This window comes from Balaenoptera physalus, assembly GCF_965194825.1.
Source record: "Balaenoptera physalus genome assembly, chromosome: 3".
Taxonomy (NCBI): domain Eukaryota; kingdom Metazoa; phylum Chordata; class Mammalia; order Artiodactyla; family Balaenopteridae; genus Balaenoptera; species Balaenoptera physalus.
The window spans coordinates 150,297,354-150,313,512 of NC_138890.1; the positions used below are offsets into that span (position 1 = coordinate 150,297,354).

A 16,159-nucleotide genomic window follows, 5' to 3' on the forward strand; every position below is an offset into this window, starting at 1 on the left:
CCTATACTGGAATACTTGAACTTCAACAACCTTAGGAAAGAGGTTAGACAAAATGACACCATTTTTGAGTTTTTAAACCAGAAAGTTAATATGAACCTAGTAAAGTAAAATAACATACAGTGGCATAGGTTAAAGACTTGTATGTTTTCAATATTGACACAGGCCACCTCTGGCAGAACTACTGAAGAGAACTACAATGTCCTTTGTGTCCTTTCACATTCCTGAGGCAAAAGATTCGGATGATGACAATACTATCATAGGTTTCTGTAAACTTGGGCTCTACTTCTTTCATAATTAAGAACACCCTGTCCAACATGGCAGCCACTGGTCACGTATCGCTACTGAGCACTTGAACTGAATTAAGATACTCTGTAAGGGTAAAATACACACTAGATTTCAAAGACTTCATACAAGAAAAAAAATATACAATCTCAGTCATAATTTTACATTGATAAAATGTTGAAATGATTTTTTTCTATTTAAGTGAAATAAAATGTATTATTAAAATTAATTTCACCTTTTTTTTTTAACTTTTTCTAATGTGGCTACTAAAAACTTTTTAATTACATTTGTGGCTCACATTACATATCTAGAAGACAGTGTTAATTTAGAAAGTCAAAAGGTATTTTAAATGATATGTGTATAATATATAAATCGCATTTAAGACATTAATACATGTTTATAAGACCCTTTGTATGTCGTTTAGTAGCAAATTCCTATAAAGACAGGTATGATCTTATAACAATAGTACAAAAGAGGCACCATTCATTGAGTTCCAACTTTTTGACCAGACAGTGCCAAGGACTTCAGCTAGATTATCTGTAATCCTCCCATCCTCATCTGAATGAGGGAGACTGAGGAATCTGCCCCAGATCACACAGTTAGATGTCCCTCTACTTAATCCTGAGCCTGGCCTGAGCTCCTGACTCCTGTCCACTCTTGGAAGATGCATGAATAACAACCGCACTAATGGTGTGCGACGCTCTGGAATCCTTCAGTAGGGAACAGCCTGCAGCAGAAGGAGGCGACAACACGGCCACAAAGGAGAGAAGCAGACCGGCCACGAAGCTAAGACAGATTGCCAAAACAAGGAGCCTTCTAGAATCCAAAATACCTTCCTCCACCAAGCTCGGGAAAAATCAGGCATGCAAAACTTTGGCAATCCTTCATCCGTCTTCTCCCCCAACACGCTCCTAGCAGAATAGGTGATGGAAGTCTCCAGATCTCTGCTCAGCATGACCACAAGTACCCACAGAAAGCAATTTCCCTTCCTTCAGCAGCTGGCAAAGTGTAAGTGAAGCGTGGGGGTGATGGGTGCCTGGTGGGGAGGAGGGAGGGGAGCTGGCCAGAAAAAAAAAAAAAAAACACACACAGGAAGCAACAGTGACATTCAGACGTGAACCTAGGAATGGTTCAGAACAGGACGCTTTATCACACCTGATTTAATTCGAAGACTGTTTTCAGGATGCTGAAGGTCTAGGCTCATAATCAATTACTTACGTAATCCTCCTCACTGAGCCCTTGCTTCTCAACAGAACTTTTCACCTCCATGGAAAACTTCTCAAACTCAGGTTTCACTGTCCTCAGTAGAGTGATTGTTTGGAGGGATGAGTACGCTTGCTTAGCTTCAAAGTCGTGTTTGTCTCCTCTCTTCCACGAGCCATCTCCTACGGGAGAAGTAAAAATATTTATAATTCCAAGCCAGTCACCATAAAGGGGCCATTCTCCCTTTTCAACTGCGATGTGTCTCTACATGTTTCTTTTGGTGGCTGGGGCAGGAGGTATTGTCACAGTGTTGCACTTGGATAGAAAGTGACAATGTCAAGATCCTCAAAGGAGAAGAAGGCCCTTTGGACACGTGTTCCTTTGAAATGTGAGGCAGAAAGAAAAGCACTGTTGGGTTAATTGCCTTATAATAACCCTGTAACTGTAATTTTCAGCCGCCAAGAATTGCAGCACTGGAGGAGTAAGCAGTAGGTCTATTCCTTCCCATTCACACTTAGTTTTTAATATTTTTTAATCAACTGTGGAGGTCAACCAAGATGTTACTGCGCTACAGTAAACCCGATGCTACATAGATGTGGAAGGCAGGGATGGCTACGTACGACAACAGATTTACACAAGTATTATAAAGTTGGTGCTAAAAGAAAAAGGTTTGAGATTACTGATATTTCTTGAAATGTTTCTCGACTCTCTTCAGACTGAAAAGTAGCTTAGGTGAACTTGAGTATTTCTATCTCTCTAGTGCTGGCAACATCAAAAAGTTTATTTATTGGACAAGTCGATCTGTGCATCAATAGTAATAAAATAAAAATTGCTAACATTTATTGAGTATATATATATATTATAATAATAATAAAAGCCTAGTTATTGAACACTTTATATTTATAAACTCATTTAATCCTCACAAGATCCCGTGACTGTGGGTACAATTATCCTATTTTACAGATGAGGAAACTGAGGCACTCAGAAGCTGGGTACCCCGCTGCTTCACGGCTCTCCCTTTCACAAAAGCAAAGGCAAATTACATGGATAAGAATCATTCCTCTTCTCTTTATTATTTCATTTTTGAGAAAACATGTGGCTTGCAGGACCCCAAAAGGAAATATGGACCTCTAACTTTTGACCATAATAATAATAATTCTGTGAATTATCATTATGATTCCTTGAGATCTCTGAACATACCACAAGGAATTCAACCAGCCAGAGTCCAACATCACAGTCATTTGTTTGCCCTGAGCCCAGATGCCCAGAGCCCAGCGGCTAAACAGAGAGGATGCTTCTGGAATGTGTAGCCAGGGCTCCGTGGCCCTTGCTCTACTCTTACAGAAAAAGTTCAGTTAAGAGTTGGTGGTTTTGGAATTTCTATCATAGCTTAAATCAGACAAACATGGATTAACTGAACTACGTGCAAGTTTCTGTGACAGCTGGAACAGTGGGCATCATAAATGTTTTGAACAGTCTCCACCACCTTCAAGAGAGGGATTTAGAGATGGGCATGTAAACACCTGAAGTCATTACAGGGTAGCAGTTAGCTTACTACGCGGCGCGGGGGGTGGTACATGGAAACCACGCAGAGTAGAGAGGAAGAGGTAACCAGCTCCAAAGAGGGAAGTTTCATGCCAGGAAGAGGCATCAGCCTGGCCCTAAATGCGTGAATAGGATTTTCATAAGAGGAGAAGAGGATGGAAAAGCATGCTTGGCAGAATCTGCGGCACGGGCAGAGGTGCAAATGTGTATGACATCCAGTGGGCAGCTGGGAACCTCTGTCTGGAGCATGAGAAAAGGCAGAGACAAAGAATTTGCTTGTGGAGGCATCTGTTTAATCATAATCCTAATAATAGCAGCCATTTATTAATTGCTTAGTATGTGCCAGGGAGCTGTTAAAAGATAAATAAGACAGAGCCAAGGACAGAATTCATTAAGGGCTAGATCCATTCGCAATGAGCACAAGATTAAATTTCAAGCCACTGAACAAAACTTGATGAAGTCCTCCTCCTCCTCCTCCACTATGAAACCTCCCAAACACCAGTGAGGCCACAGCTATGCTGGTGCTTGCTCAGAGGGCAAGTGAGCTGTGTGGCACTGTCATCGGCCAGGGCCAACCCCTCCGGGTGCTCAAGTCATGGACAACGTGGCCTTTTGTCAAGGGGCCAAATCCATTAGCCAGCAAGACCCCAAATTCTAAGAATGTCCATCTTCAACCCATGAAGGAACCCATTTCTTCTAGGTTTGCAATCCATATGTATTGATTCTTTTTTAACTGACCCGAGGTATCAAGAATCAGCAGGAATGGTGTTTCTTAGGCAAAGAGGGTCAGAGTTTCTCAGCTTTGGGTAAGAGTCCCCTCCGGGCACAAGAAAGGAAATAACCCTATAGGGTATTATGCTGTGTAATTAGAAAGTACACATAAAACTGGAAACGGCAACTATCTTAGTTACTAATATGGAAAAAACTTTTTTTTTTTTCATTTTGAAAGAAGTGAAATACAGTACAATAAATCTGTCTACCACAATCTAAAAGGTAATGATCTTGGAGTTTCGTTTTCTAGAAAAAAGAATGAAGGGACTTCCCTGGCGGTCCAGTGGTCAGGGGGCATGGGTTTGATCCCTGGTCGGGGAACTAAGATCCCACACTGCCACGTGGCATGGCCAGAAAATAAAAAACAACAAAAATTTTTTAAAAAAGAGAGAAAGAAGAATGGAAACAAAAGTGCTTAGTAAATGTAAGCCAAACTAAATAGGTATCTAGTCACAACCATAACCAATACTATGACTTCCTGCTTTGTGTGTGTCTCTTATTGTACCGTGTCAGTAACCTCTCGGGGCCACTGAACCCTAGGAAAAGCAGAGGTCGGCTTGGCATGATGCCCCATCAGTGGGGACAAGTTTAATTCAGCAGACACTGGGTGCCTCTGGAGATTTATGAGCGGAACAGAAGAATGACATGATCAGACTCATGCCTTGGGAAATAGCAATGGATTAGGCTGGGGAGACACTGAGGGTTCACAGCCACAGTAATCCAGGCAAGGGGTTACCAGAGGTTATATGTGGGAAGTCACACCCCAAAAAAAATTGAACATGGTTCTCCGGGTGGTTAGAATTACAGGCATCTTTTCTTTTCTTTTCTTTTTTTATTTGTTTTTCTGACTTTAGCAAATTTTCAGCCGTTTATTTACTGCTTTTATAATCATAAAAAGAGGGAGGGCCCTTGAGAATGAATGCAGAGGGCTGTGCGAGAGGAATCTGAAGACTCTACAAGAGTGAGGGAGTGAACGACAGCCGAGAGGGACGCGCGTCACCAGTGATGCCAGAGAGGAAAAGCAAATGGTTGTCAGAAGAAATAGCAGAGCCAGAGGGAGGAGGAGGGGTTAGGTGGACACGGAAATGACAGTGATTTCAGTTAGGGTCATGGTCAATCCAAGGTGACTGACTACAGAACACCCAAGAGGCAGCACCAGGCTGGGGTTGGAAAGAGGGGTCTGAAGCCAGCAAGAGGAGGGAGGGCTAGACAGAGTGCTGGATGTCACGTCCATATGTCTTGTACTTAGTACCCAGAAGGAGAGGGCAGAGGGTGAGCACACACACTTTGGGGACGCTGTTTTTAGTGGGCAAAGGACTAAGAGGAGACAGAAGAGTTAAGAGAAAGCCCGAAGAATGCTGTGCCACCAAAGCTAAGAAAAACAGGGTTTCCAGAAAGAAATGGATGGAAACAATATGGCAAGGACTAGAGCTGTATATAGCTCTACTATAGCAGCCGCTAGCGCCATGTGTGACTACTTACATTTCAATTACTCAAGATTAAATAAAATTAAAATTTCAGTTTCTCACTCGCACTGGCCACATTTTAAATGTGCAATAGTCACATGTGGCCAGTGGCTCCCATACTGGGCAACACAGAGTAGAACACAGCCAGCATCATAGAAAGTTCCCCTGGACAGCACTGCTTTAGAGGCATGTAGGCACGGTCTGCACTAAGGATGATGGCTTTGGTGATGGGAAGGTCAGCGGTGACCTAACACTCTCAGAGGAGTGGTGGGTCTTGTTGTCATATTCTTACAATGGTCCTGAACAAGGGATTAAGAAGAGGAGAAAGAAGTCAGCTAATGAGAAGTAGGGCAGAGAAGATGATTCTTGCAGTTGTTTCAGGAATAAGGGAAAGTGAATTTGCTTTCTTTGTTTTGTTTGGTTTTAAACATCATGGAGCCCCAAGCTTGCATTTAGAGTGAGAAGGGTACAGAATATTTGTGAAAGAGGAAATAAACTGCTCAGCACCAAGCCCTGTGCTTGGCAATCCTGGGGCCAGGGAGCTGGCGAGAGCCAGAGGTACTGGGACAACTGTATCATCCTGTAGCTCTCAGTACTTACCAAGGACCCAGCACATAGAAAGCCTTCGGTAAATGTGTGCTGAATGACGAGCTGAGACATCACAGACAACATCCAAGAAATGATGCCTGGAGTACACCTGGGCTGGCTGCAGAGTACGTGGCTCTTGACCTCTGGAAGCCAATTAAGTGAGACAAAAGCATTGGCCACCCTGCCTCACCCCAACCTCTCCAAATACCCAGGAGTTACATGCTTGCCTTGAGCTAGGCTGGTCCAGATTCTCCCATCAGTGATAACAGCACCACTTACTGAGCGATGCCATTGTGAATGGCTTTGCCTGGAGCATTTCATTCTTTAATCCTAATGAAAGCTCTATGAGGAATATTTAAGTATGATACCCATCTGACAGATAAGGAAACTGAGGCTCAAGGAGATTAACATGCCCGAAGTCACTTGGTTAATAAATAGAAGCAGGATTCAAATTCAAGCCAGCCTCCAAACTCCAGTGCTGTGTCTGCTGTTCATTCATCTCATCCAAGTTTGGTGTGTTCTAAGATTTAAGACTTCAAATTCAGTGGAGGACAAAAATGTTAAAAATAAAAGTAACAGAGGAAGAAAGATCAGAAGAAGAAGTGTCTAAACGTGGTTTAACAACTGTTACAGTTGAAAGATTGTGTGAGAATTCCTTCTCTTTTCTCATTACCCTAAACTGACTATAACATGAATATATCACTTTAATAGCAAAATATAAATCCAATCCTTCCCCAGTTTTTCTGCCATTTTTCTACTTTTAGTGAGTCAAGTAATTTATGTGCATTACCAGCCTTGGAATACTCCCATCCTCACCTTAATGAGTGCCTCTGTGTTCTCAGGAAGTCAGGAAAGCTCTACAATATCCTTACAGTCCCAGACAAGATTGCGCAAATGACTTTCCACCTAACTTACATCCAAAGAACATAATGCCAGTGAATGAAAATGCCAACAGGTGCTATTCAAAACTCTGCAGCACAATATATATCATCTTCACTCTGGATTTTTTTAAAACCTATCCTTTCAATCTTATTTTCCATCACTTGAATTCCCTCATAATATATTCAGAACTCCTGTAACAATATAATTGGGGCAGATCTGAGAATTTTTTTGAGTGCTCACCAAGACAATCTAATAATCAGTAAATATGGACATGCTATCAATATGTTTTCTTAAAAAACCAATCTCAAGTATTATTTAAAACAGAGTCTTTTTCTAGAACTGGTGTAGACTTTGATGTGAGGAAGCACAGGCAGAGGAGGATGTTGGAGAACTTTTCATGAACATATATCTGATTCTTAGAGTATAAAAATCTCAGAGGAAGCCCTTTATGAGCGACAGACACCAGAACCTTGGTCTAGGTCACTGTGCCTGCCATAAGATTCTATTTACTGCTTCTACTCTGAAGAGGAAAAGTGCTTCAGGGTCTGCGGCAAACCTCCCTACATCCATTCTCCCATCCATTCTCTCTGTTACTCCCTTAGTAACAGATTCCTGAATTGATGTGAGGTAGCAGTGAGCCCAGCTAAAAGCACACATTTCCTGGTCCCCCTCCCAACCACGGGTAGCAAATGATACGTAAGCGAAAGTTAATGAGTGGGGCTTCCAGAGAGCCCTTCAAACAGAACTGAGTCAACTGAAAAGGATTCCTTTTTGCCTCTCATCTTTCCCCTTCTGTCTTGCCTAGAATTAAGACACAATCCCTGGAATCCTAGCCATTATCTTATGATCTTGAGGATGGATGCCATTCACTAGGATTGAGGGAGCAGAAAACAAGAAGACGCTTGGATCCCTGATGACATTATGGAACCATCATTCTGCCCCGGACTGCCCACCTCTGCACTTCTTACAGTTGAGAGAATAAACCTCTACATTTGTTTAAATTACTATAGCTGGAAGTCTTGGTTATTTGCAGGAAGATATAATTCCTAATGCACCCAGGTCCTTAGGATGTACTAGATAAAAGTTGACTAATTTGGTAACAAAAAAATGTATGGCCTTTCAAGCCCTGGTCTGGGAAGATCCCACATGCCGCGGAGCAACTGGGCCCGTAAGCCACAACTACTGAGCCTGTGCATCTGGAGCCTGTGCTCCGCAACAAGAGAGGCCGCGACAGTGAGAGGCCCGCACACTGCGATGAAGAGTGGCCCCCGCTCGCCGCAACTAGAGAAAGCCCTCGAACAGAAACGAAGACCCAACACAGCCAAAAATAATAAATAAATTAATTAATTGAAAAAAAATTCGATTAACCCAAAAGAACATGAAAGTAGGAACAGAGGAACCAAACAAAATTTTTTTGAATAAATATAAAACAATAGCAAAATAAAATATTTAAGTTCAACCCTATCAAAAAAAAAAAAAAAATGTATGGCCTAAATCAAGCTATAAAACTGCACCACAAGAAAACGTACAAACTTAACTTATCATTTTTAAAGTACTATATGTAATGGTCAAAGTAAACTAAAATTAATAGTAAATATAGTGAACATTTACTAAACACTCATCATGTTCCAAGAAGTTTTCTGTGTCTCTCATATACACCACCTCATTTATTACTCAGCCTGATGCGATGAGATAAGTACTATTATTATCATTAGAAGAAACTGAGACTTGCAGGGGAAGGGCAGGGTTATGTCAATTTGCCAAGAGCTAGTACATGGCACAGACTCTCAGGCAGGCTGACAGCCGAGAGCAAAGCCTAAGCAACCAGGCAGTAAAAGGGAAAAGAAAGGGGATATAATCAGAAAAACCCTCACACCACAGAAATACAAAGGATCATGAGACACTACTATAAGCAACTGTATGCCAATAAAATGGACAACATGGAAGAAATGGACAAATTCTAAGAAAGGTACAATCTCCCAAGACTGAACCAGGAAGAACAGAAATATGACCAGACCAGTCACAAGCACTGAAATTGAAACTGTTATTTAAAAACTCACAACAAACAAAAGCCCAGGACCTGATGGCTTCACAAGCGAATTCTATCAAACATTTAGAGAAGAGCTAATACTTATCCTTCTGAAACTGTTCCAAAAAATTGCAGAGGATGGAAAACTCCTAAACTCATTCTATGAGCTCACCATCACCCTGATACCAAAACCAGACAAAGATGTCACCAAAAAAAGAAAATTACAGGCCAATATCACTGATGAACATAGATGCAAAAATCCTCAACAAAATACTAGCAATCTGAATCCAACAATACATTAAAAGGATCATACACCATGATCAAGTGGGATTTATCCCAGGGATGCAAGGATTTTTCAAAATCCACAAATCAATCAGTGTGATACACCACATCAACAAATTGAAGAATAAAAACCATATGATCATCGCAATAGATGCAGAAAAAGCTTTTGACAATATCCAGCCCCATTTATGATAAAAACTCTATAGAAAGCGGGCACAGAGGGAATATACCTCAACATAATAAAGGCCATATATGACAAACCTACAGCTAATATCATACACAATGGAGAAAGCTGAAAGCATTTCCTCTAAGATCAGGAACAAGACAAGGATGTCCACTCTCACCACTTTTATTCAACATAATTTTGGAAGTCCTAGCTATGGCAATCAGAGAAGAAAAAGAAATAAAAGGAATCCAAATTGGAAAAGAAAAGTTAAACTGTCACTGTTTGCAGATGACATGATACTATACATAGAAAATCCCAAAAATGGTACCAGAAAACTACTAGAACTCATCAATGAATTTGGTAAAGTTGCAGGTTACAAAGTTAATTAGTACACAGAAATCTGTTGCATTCCTATACACTAACAACAAAAGATCAGAAAGAGAAATTGAAGAAACAATCCCACTTACCATCACATCAAAAAGAATAAAATACTTAGGAATAAACCTACCTAAGGAGACAAAAGACCTGTACTCTGAAAACTATAAGATGCTGATGAAAGAAATCAAAGAAGACACAAACAGATGGAAAGATATACCATGTTCTTGGATTGGAAGAATCCATACTGTCAAAATGACGATACTACCCAAGGGAATCTGCAGATTCAATGCAATCCCTATCAAATTACCAATGGCATTTTTCACAGAACTAGAACAAAAAAATCTTAAAATGTTCATGGAGAAACAAAAGACCCTGAATAGCTAAAGCAATCTTGAGAAAGAAAACGGAGCTGGAGGAATCAGGCTTCCTGACTTCAGACTATATTACAAAGTTATAGTCATCAAAACAGTATGGTACTGGGCTTCCCTGGTGGCGCAGTGGTTAAGAATCTGCCTACCAATACAGGGGACACAGGTTTGAGCCCTGGTCCAGGAAGATCTCACATACCGTGGAGCAACTAAGCCCATGTGCCACAACTACTGAGCCTGTGCTCTACAGCCTGCAAGTCACAACTACTGAGCCCGTGAGCCTAGAGCCCGTGCTCCACAACAAAAGAAGCCACCATGATCAGAAACCTGCACACTGCAACAAAGAGTAGCCCCCACTCACCGCAACTAGAGAAAGCCCACGCACAGCAACGAAGACCCAATGCAGCCAAAAATAAATAAATTTTTTTAAAAAAACAGTATGGTACTGGCACAAAACTAGAAATATAGATCAATGGCATAGGATAGAAAGCCCAGAAATAAACCCATACTCCTATGGTCAATTAATCTACAACAAAGGAGTCAAGACTATACAAAGGGGGAAAGACAGTCTCTTTAATAAATGGTGCTGGGAAAACTGGACAGCTACATGTAAAAAAAATGAAATTAGAACACTCTTTAACACCATACACAAAAATAAGCTCAAAATGGATTAAAGACCTAAATGTAAGACTGAACACTATAAAACTCTTAGAGAAAACATAGGCAGAACACTCTCTGACATAAACTTCAGCAAGATCTTTTTTGATCTGTCTCCCAGAGTCATGGAAATAAAAACAAAAATAAACAAATGGGACCTAATTTAACTCAAAAGCTTTTGCACAGCAAAGGAAACCATAAATAAAACAAAAAGACAACCCACAGATTGGGAGAAAATATTTGCAAATGATGTGACCAACAACGGATTAGTCTCCAAAATTTACAAACAGCTCAAGCAGCTTAATATCATCAAAACAACCCAATCAAAACATGGGCAGAAGACCTAAATAGACATTTCTCCAAAGAAGACACACAGATGGCCAAGAGGCACATGAAAAGATGTTCAACATCACTAATTATTAGAGAAATGCAAATCAAAACTACAGTGAGATATCACCTCACACCAGTCAAAACAGCTATCATCAAAAAATCTACAAACAATAAATGCTGGAGAGGGTGTGAAGAGAAGGGAACCCTCCCACACCGTTGGTGGGAATGTAAATTGGTACAGCCACTGTGGAGAACAGTATGGAGGTTCCTTAAAAAACTAAAAATAGGACTACCATATGATCCCTCTATCCCACTCCTGGGCATATATACAGAGAAAAACATGGTCTGAAAGGATACATGCACCCCAATGTTCATTGCAGCACTGTTTACAATAGCCAAGACATGGAAGCAACCTAAATGTCCATCGACAGAGGAATGGATAAAGAAGATATGGCACATATATACAATGGCATATTACTCATTCATTAAAAAGGATGAAATAATACCATTTGCGGCAACATGGATGGCCCTAGAGATTGTCAAGCTGAGTGAGGTAAGTCAGACAGAGAAAGAGAAATAAAATATGATATCGCTTATATGCAGAATCTAAAAAGAAATGATACAAATGAACTTATTTACAAAACAGAAACAGACTCACGGACTTAGAGAACGAACTTATGGTTACCAGAAAGAAAGGGTGGGGGGAAGGGATAGTTAGCGAGTTTGGGATTGACATGCATACACCGCTATATTTAAAATGTATAACCAAAAAAATAAATAAATAAATAAAATGTGTAACCAACAAGGACCTACTGTATAGCACAGGGAACTCTGCTCAATACTATGTAACAACCTAAATGGGAAAAGAATTTGAAAAAGAATAGGCACATGTATATGTATAACTGAATCACTTTTCTGTATACCTGAAATTATCACAACATTGTTAATCAACTATACTCCAATATAAAGTAAAAAGTTTTTAAAAATAAAATAAAATAAATAAATTTTTAAAAATTAAAAAAAAGAAAAACCAAGGATACTTGGTAGATTGTATCAGAGCACATTGTATAACTCCGTGCAATTCAGTTTTCAAGAATCAGAAAAACTGAACTAATGGAAAAATAAGTTTTAAAAAGTTGTCCCAAAAATCACCAACAATAAGTCATATATACATAAAGCCAATAATAAGTCATATACATATGTATATACATATACATAGACATGACTTCTTATGCACTCATATTTTGCATTGAGAAGGACACAGCACCACTTTTGTAGTATTCTTGACAAAAATGTGTAAACTCAACTTATCATTTGAAAACACCAGATAAATCCAAATTGAGAGACATTCTACAAAATAACAGACTTATCCAAAGTGTCAGGTCATAAATAACAAGGAAAGGTTGAAGAACTATCACAGACTGGAGAAGATTAAGAAGACACACAACTAAATGGATTGGATCCTGGAACAGAAAAAGAGCATTAGGAGGAAAGGTGGTAAATTTCAAATAAAGCCTGTAGTTTAGTTAGTAGTATTGTACCAATGTTAATTTTCTTATTTTGATAATTGTACTATGCGCATTTAAATTGTTAACATTAGAGGAATCCGGGTAAAAGGTATACACGAACTCTATTTTTTTTTTAAAGTTCTCTGTACATCTAAAATTATTTCAAAATAGATTTGTTTTTTTAATTTTCCAAAAATTACCTCTGAAAAGAAGTTAGGTCCAGATAGAGAGTTGAATTGTTTCCATATTTCAAGGAATATTCTTATGGTATATAAACTGCTCTAGAGCATAAAAACAATGGAAAGTGTCCCAATTAATTTTATAAAGCTACTATTAACCTGATATTAAAATCTGACAATACCACCTAAAGGCAAGAAAACTGTCCAATCTCATGAGTATAGATTCAAAAATCGTAAATAAAACACTAAAAACTTAAAATCAGCAATACATCTAAAAAAATCATGACAAACTATGCTTAATTCCAAGAATACTATAATGGCTCAATATTAGGAAATTTATTAAAAGTACAGATAAAATGTATTTGATAACACTCATCACTCACTTCCAATTTTTAAAACCACACTTAATAAACTAAAGAATATTTTAACATCTACTTCTGACAAGATATTAGAAATTAAGTATCACCATTGTTATATAATATTATTCTAGAGGCTACTGCCAATGCAGTAAGAAAAGAAAGATAAATATAACATTCAACTATCAAAATTGTTATTATTTGAAAGTGATTTTAAAAAATCTATTAGAACAGAGGATTTAATATGTGGAATTCTTGTTTTCTATATAACAACTACAGTTACAAAATGTAATAGGAAAAGATCATGAACATAATAACAACCAAAAAACATAAAATGTCTAAGAATGAACTCAGCAAGAATGGTGCAGAATTCAAATAAAGAAAACTGCAGAACTTTGCTTATGGACATAAAAAGAAATTCAAATAAATAAAATAATTTAAAAGTTAGATGATACAGGGTTGACAGAGATGCAGGAAAACAAAATATCTCATACACTGTTGCAAAAATGTAAATTGGCAAACCTCTTTAGAGGACAACTTTGGCAATATCTATCAAAATTTAAATGCATATAACATTTGACCCAGATATTCTACTTCTAGAAGCTTGTCTTACAGATTACACACACATACATGTGTATGTATGTGCACACATGAATGCACATGGCAAGGCAACTCAATATAGCATTGCTCTTATAGCAAAAAGCTGGAAACAACATAAATATTAAAAAACAAAAGACTGATTAAGAAAGATGGCATATCAGCATTATAAAATACTATGTATTCATACTATAGATAGTATGATCATTTTATTGAAATGTTTTTCATAAATATATAATTTGTAATAAAATAGACAAGATGAACATCTAAATATTATCAGTGTACCTTTATCTGCATGGCAGAGAGTTTCAGTAACTTATTTTCTTCCCTATGCTTTTCTATGTTTCTCAAATTTTCTATAATACTTGTGTATTGTAATGAGCAGGGAAAAGTAATGCAAGCTTTATCCATGGATGAAAGGAATTCCAGTACCTAATTTGTACTTGCTCACTTATAATATGCATTCACATGCATTGCCTCAAAATGCTATGCTTGCAGTAGCCAACTTGCAAAACTCAGAATAAATTTTTTTAATTTTTCACCAGTCTCTACCACTATCTCAATGAATTCAATACCGTAACCAATGATGTAATTACATTCTGATCTTGGGTCAAGAAGCAAAACTGCCACTCTGCTTGTGTAAAGATAGGGGGAAAGACAGTGATGGGAGCAAGCAGGGGAAAACTGGGTGTTTATCCTGCAAGCCTCAAATCTTCAATTTTATTTGCTACAGGAAGCAGAGGTTACTTTTGCTTCAACAACTTTGCTTTATTCCCGTGAGAAGTGTGATTCATTACGTTTATGCACAATGATCTACTGCTTAAGTAAGCCAGGAGCTTATCAGGGCAGGAAACTGAGGCATATGCTTTAAGGTTTAGATCCCATCTAACTATATCTCGACCACAATAACTGAGAAGTGGAGCTCAGCATGAACATGATGTTCGTGATACACACACTTACAGTTCCCCTGTAACTGCCAATGTGCAGTACTTGAGAAAATGTTCCATAGCCCTACACTGTTTACTTCAGAGAGAGCCCTAACCACATTTGGAGAAAATGTTTTATACCTGCGATCTTGATGACTTCCTTGAACACCCACCATCACAGGAACCCTGGGAACTTCCCCAGATCCATTTTAAGGAGTTAAATACTTTCGATTGTAACTGTTAGTGGCTTCCCAACTTTTTATAAGAGAAGCTAAGAGACAGTAATCTGGAAGGAGGAGGGGCTGGGAGCAGCAACTTTCAAAATCTTTTACCTCAATTTACAGTAATGGTTATTTTATTTATTTCACATTGTGGCCCATTACAAATACATGTGTAACATGCATAAATATATACACTCAAACATGTAATCATATTACTAAAATAAAAGTTGTATGAAACCATACATATTCTATGTGTGACACACTTTGACATGTTCTATTCTATTATGTTGATGTGTTCGAGTCTATTCCATGCTACTAAAAATTCTGCCCAAATCTCTCTAAAATTATTCCAGCAGTCCATCATGGTGGCAACCCAAAGTTGGAAATGCACTGGGGAGGGGCCCTCAGGGCCTGGATTTATGATCCTTTGGGGTGCTGGAGTGAGCTATGTTCTCCCCAAGTTCCTTGGCATCACAGGTGGTGGTAACTTTTTGCTCTGAGTTCTCGGAGAAGAAAAGCTTGAGAACTTATGAGAAGTGGGAGTGTTCAGAATCACAAATTTCTAAAACCCTATCTACGGCAATCAAATCCACTGAGATGACTCAAGTTATTGGCCCTGTCTCACAATCCCTTTTGGACACCCTGGCAGCGGGGAGGGGAAAGCGGAGGCAGAGTTACCGTAGGAAGAACTGTTGAAGAGCTCGATGTTGAAGAAGGCGTAGTCTCCGCTGGTCATCCCGTGCCTGTGCGCCGCCAGCATGATGCCGCGGATGGTGTCGCTGCTTGCACACATGATCACCACTGCGGGGGAGGAACAAACAGACGCGTGAAACGCCCCTGCACGGAGGACAGCATCTGACAAGGAACAGGGCACGGCTAAAGTCCTAAAGAATCCTCACAAATTATTCATGAATTACAAAGGGCAGAATAACAGCTTGACAGTGGAGAAAGCTATCCATCGCCACCATCACCAAGTGATGGACGTCAACATCACCCACCATGGGAGCAGACTCAGGAGTCCCCTGGTGTAACACACCCCGGGCCCCAAACCTCACAGTGGGCGACCTGAATCTAATCAGAAGGAAGCCGCTGCAAACCCAGCTTGGGGGACAGTGTATAGAATAGTGGACCTGCGCCCTTCAAAATGGTCACTTTCATGCAAAACAAAGATGGCCTGAGGAAATGTTCTAGACTAAAAGAGACTTAGAGAAACAGAAAGCTGACTGCAGTGTGTGGTCCTGGATTGGATCCTGGACCTTAGAAAAAGAATAATAAAAGTTTTTCTATAAAGGGCATTATTGAGACAACTGGAGAAATTTGAATAAGGTCTGTAAATTGGGTAATAGTATTGTGTTTGTGTTAAAGTTCTTGCTTTTCATTATTCTACTGTGGTTACATGAGTGAATGTCCTTGTTCTTAGGAAAC

The 16,159-nt window shown here is 39.2% G+C and overlaps 1 protein-coding gene across 5 annotated transcripts in view; it reads right to left on the reverse strand.

Moving 5' to 3' along the window:
• Nucleotides 1–16,159, reverse strand: part of NPR3 (natriuretic peptide receptor 3) — a 68,542-nt gene that overhangs the window by 41,519 nt on the left and 10,864 nt on the right. For all 5 annotated transcript variants that reach the window (XM_082453799.1, XM_082453798.1, XM_082453797.1 and 2 more), the window contains exons 2-3: nucleotides 15,413–15,535; nucleotides 1,501–1,667 (exon numbers count right to left, since the gene is read on the reverse strand). In XM_082453799.1, coding sequence (XP_082309925.1) covers nucleotides 1,501–1,667; nucleotides 15,413–15,527 — 282 coding nt within the window. In that variant the 5' untranslated portion in view covers nucleotides 15,528–15,535. The remainder of the gene's footprint in view (nucleotides 1–1,500; nucleotides 1,668–15,412; nucleotides 15,536–16,159) is intronic.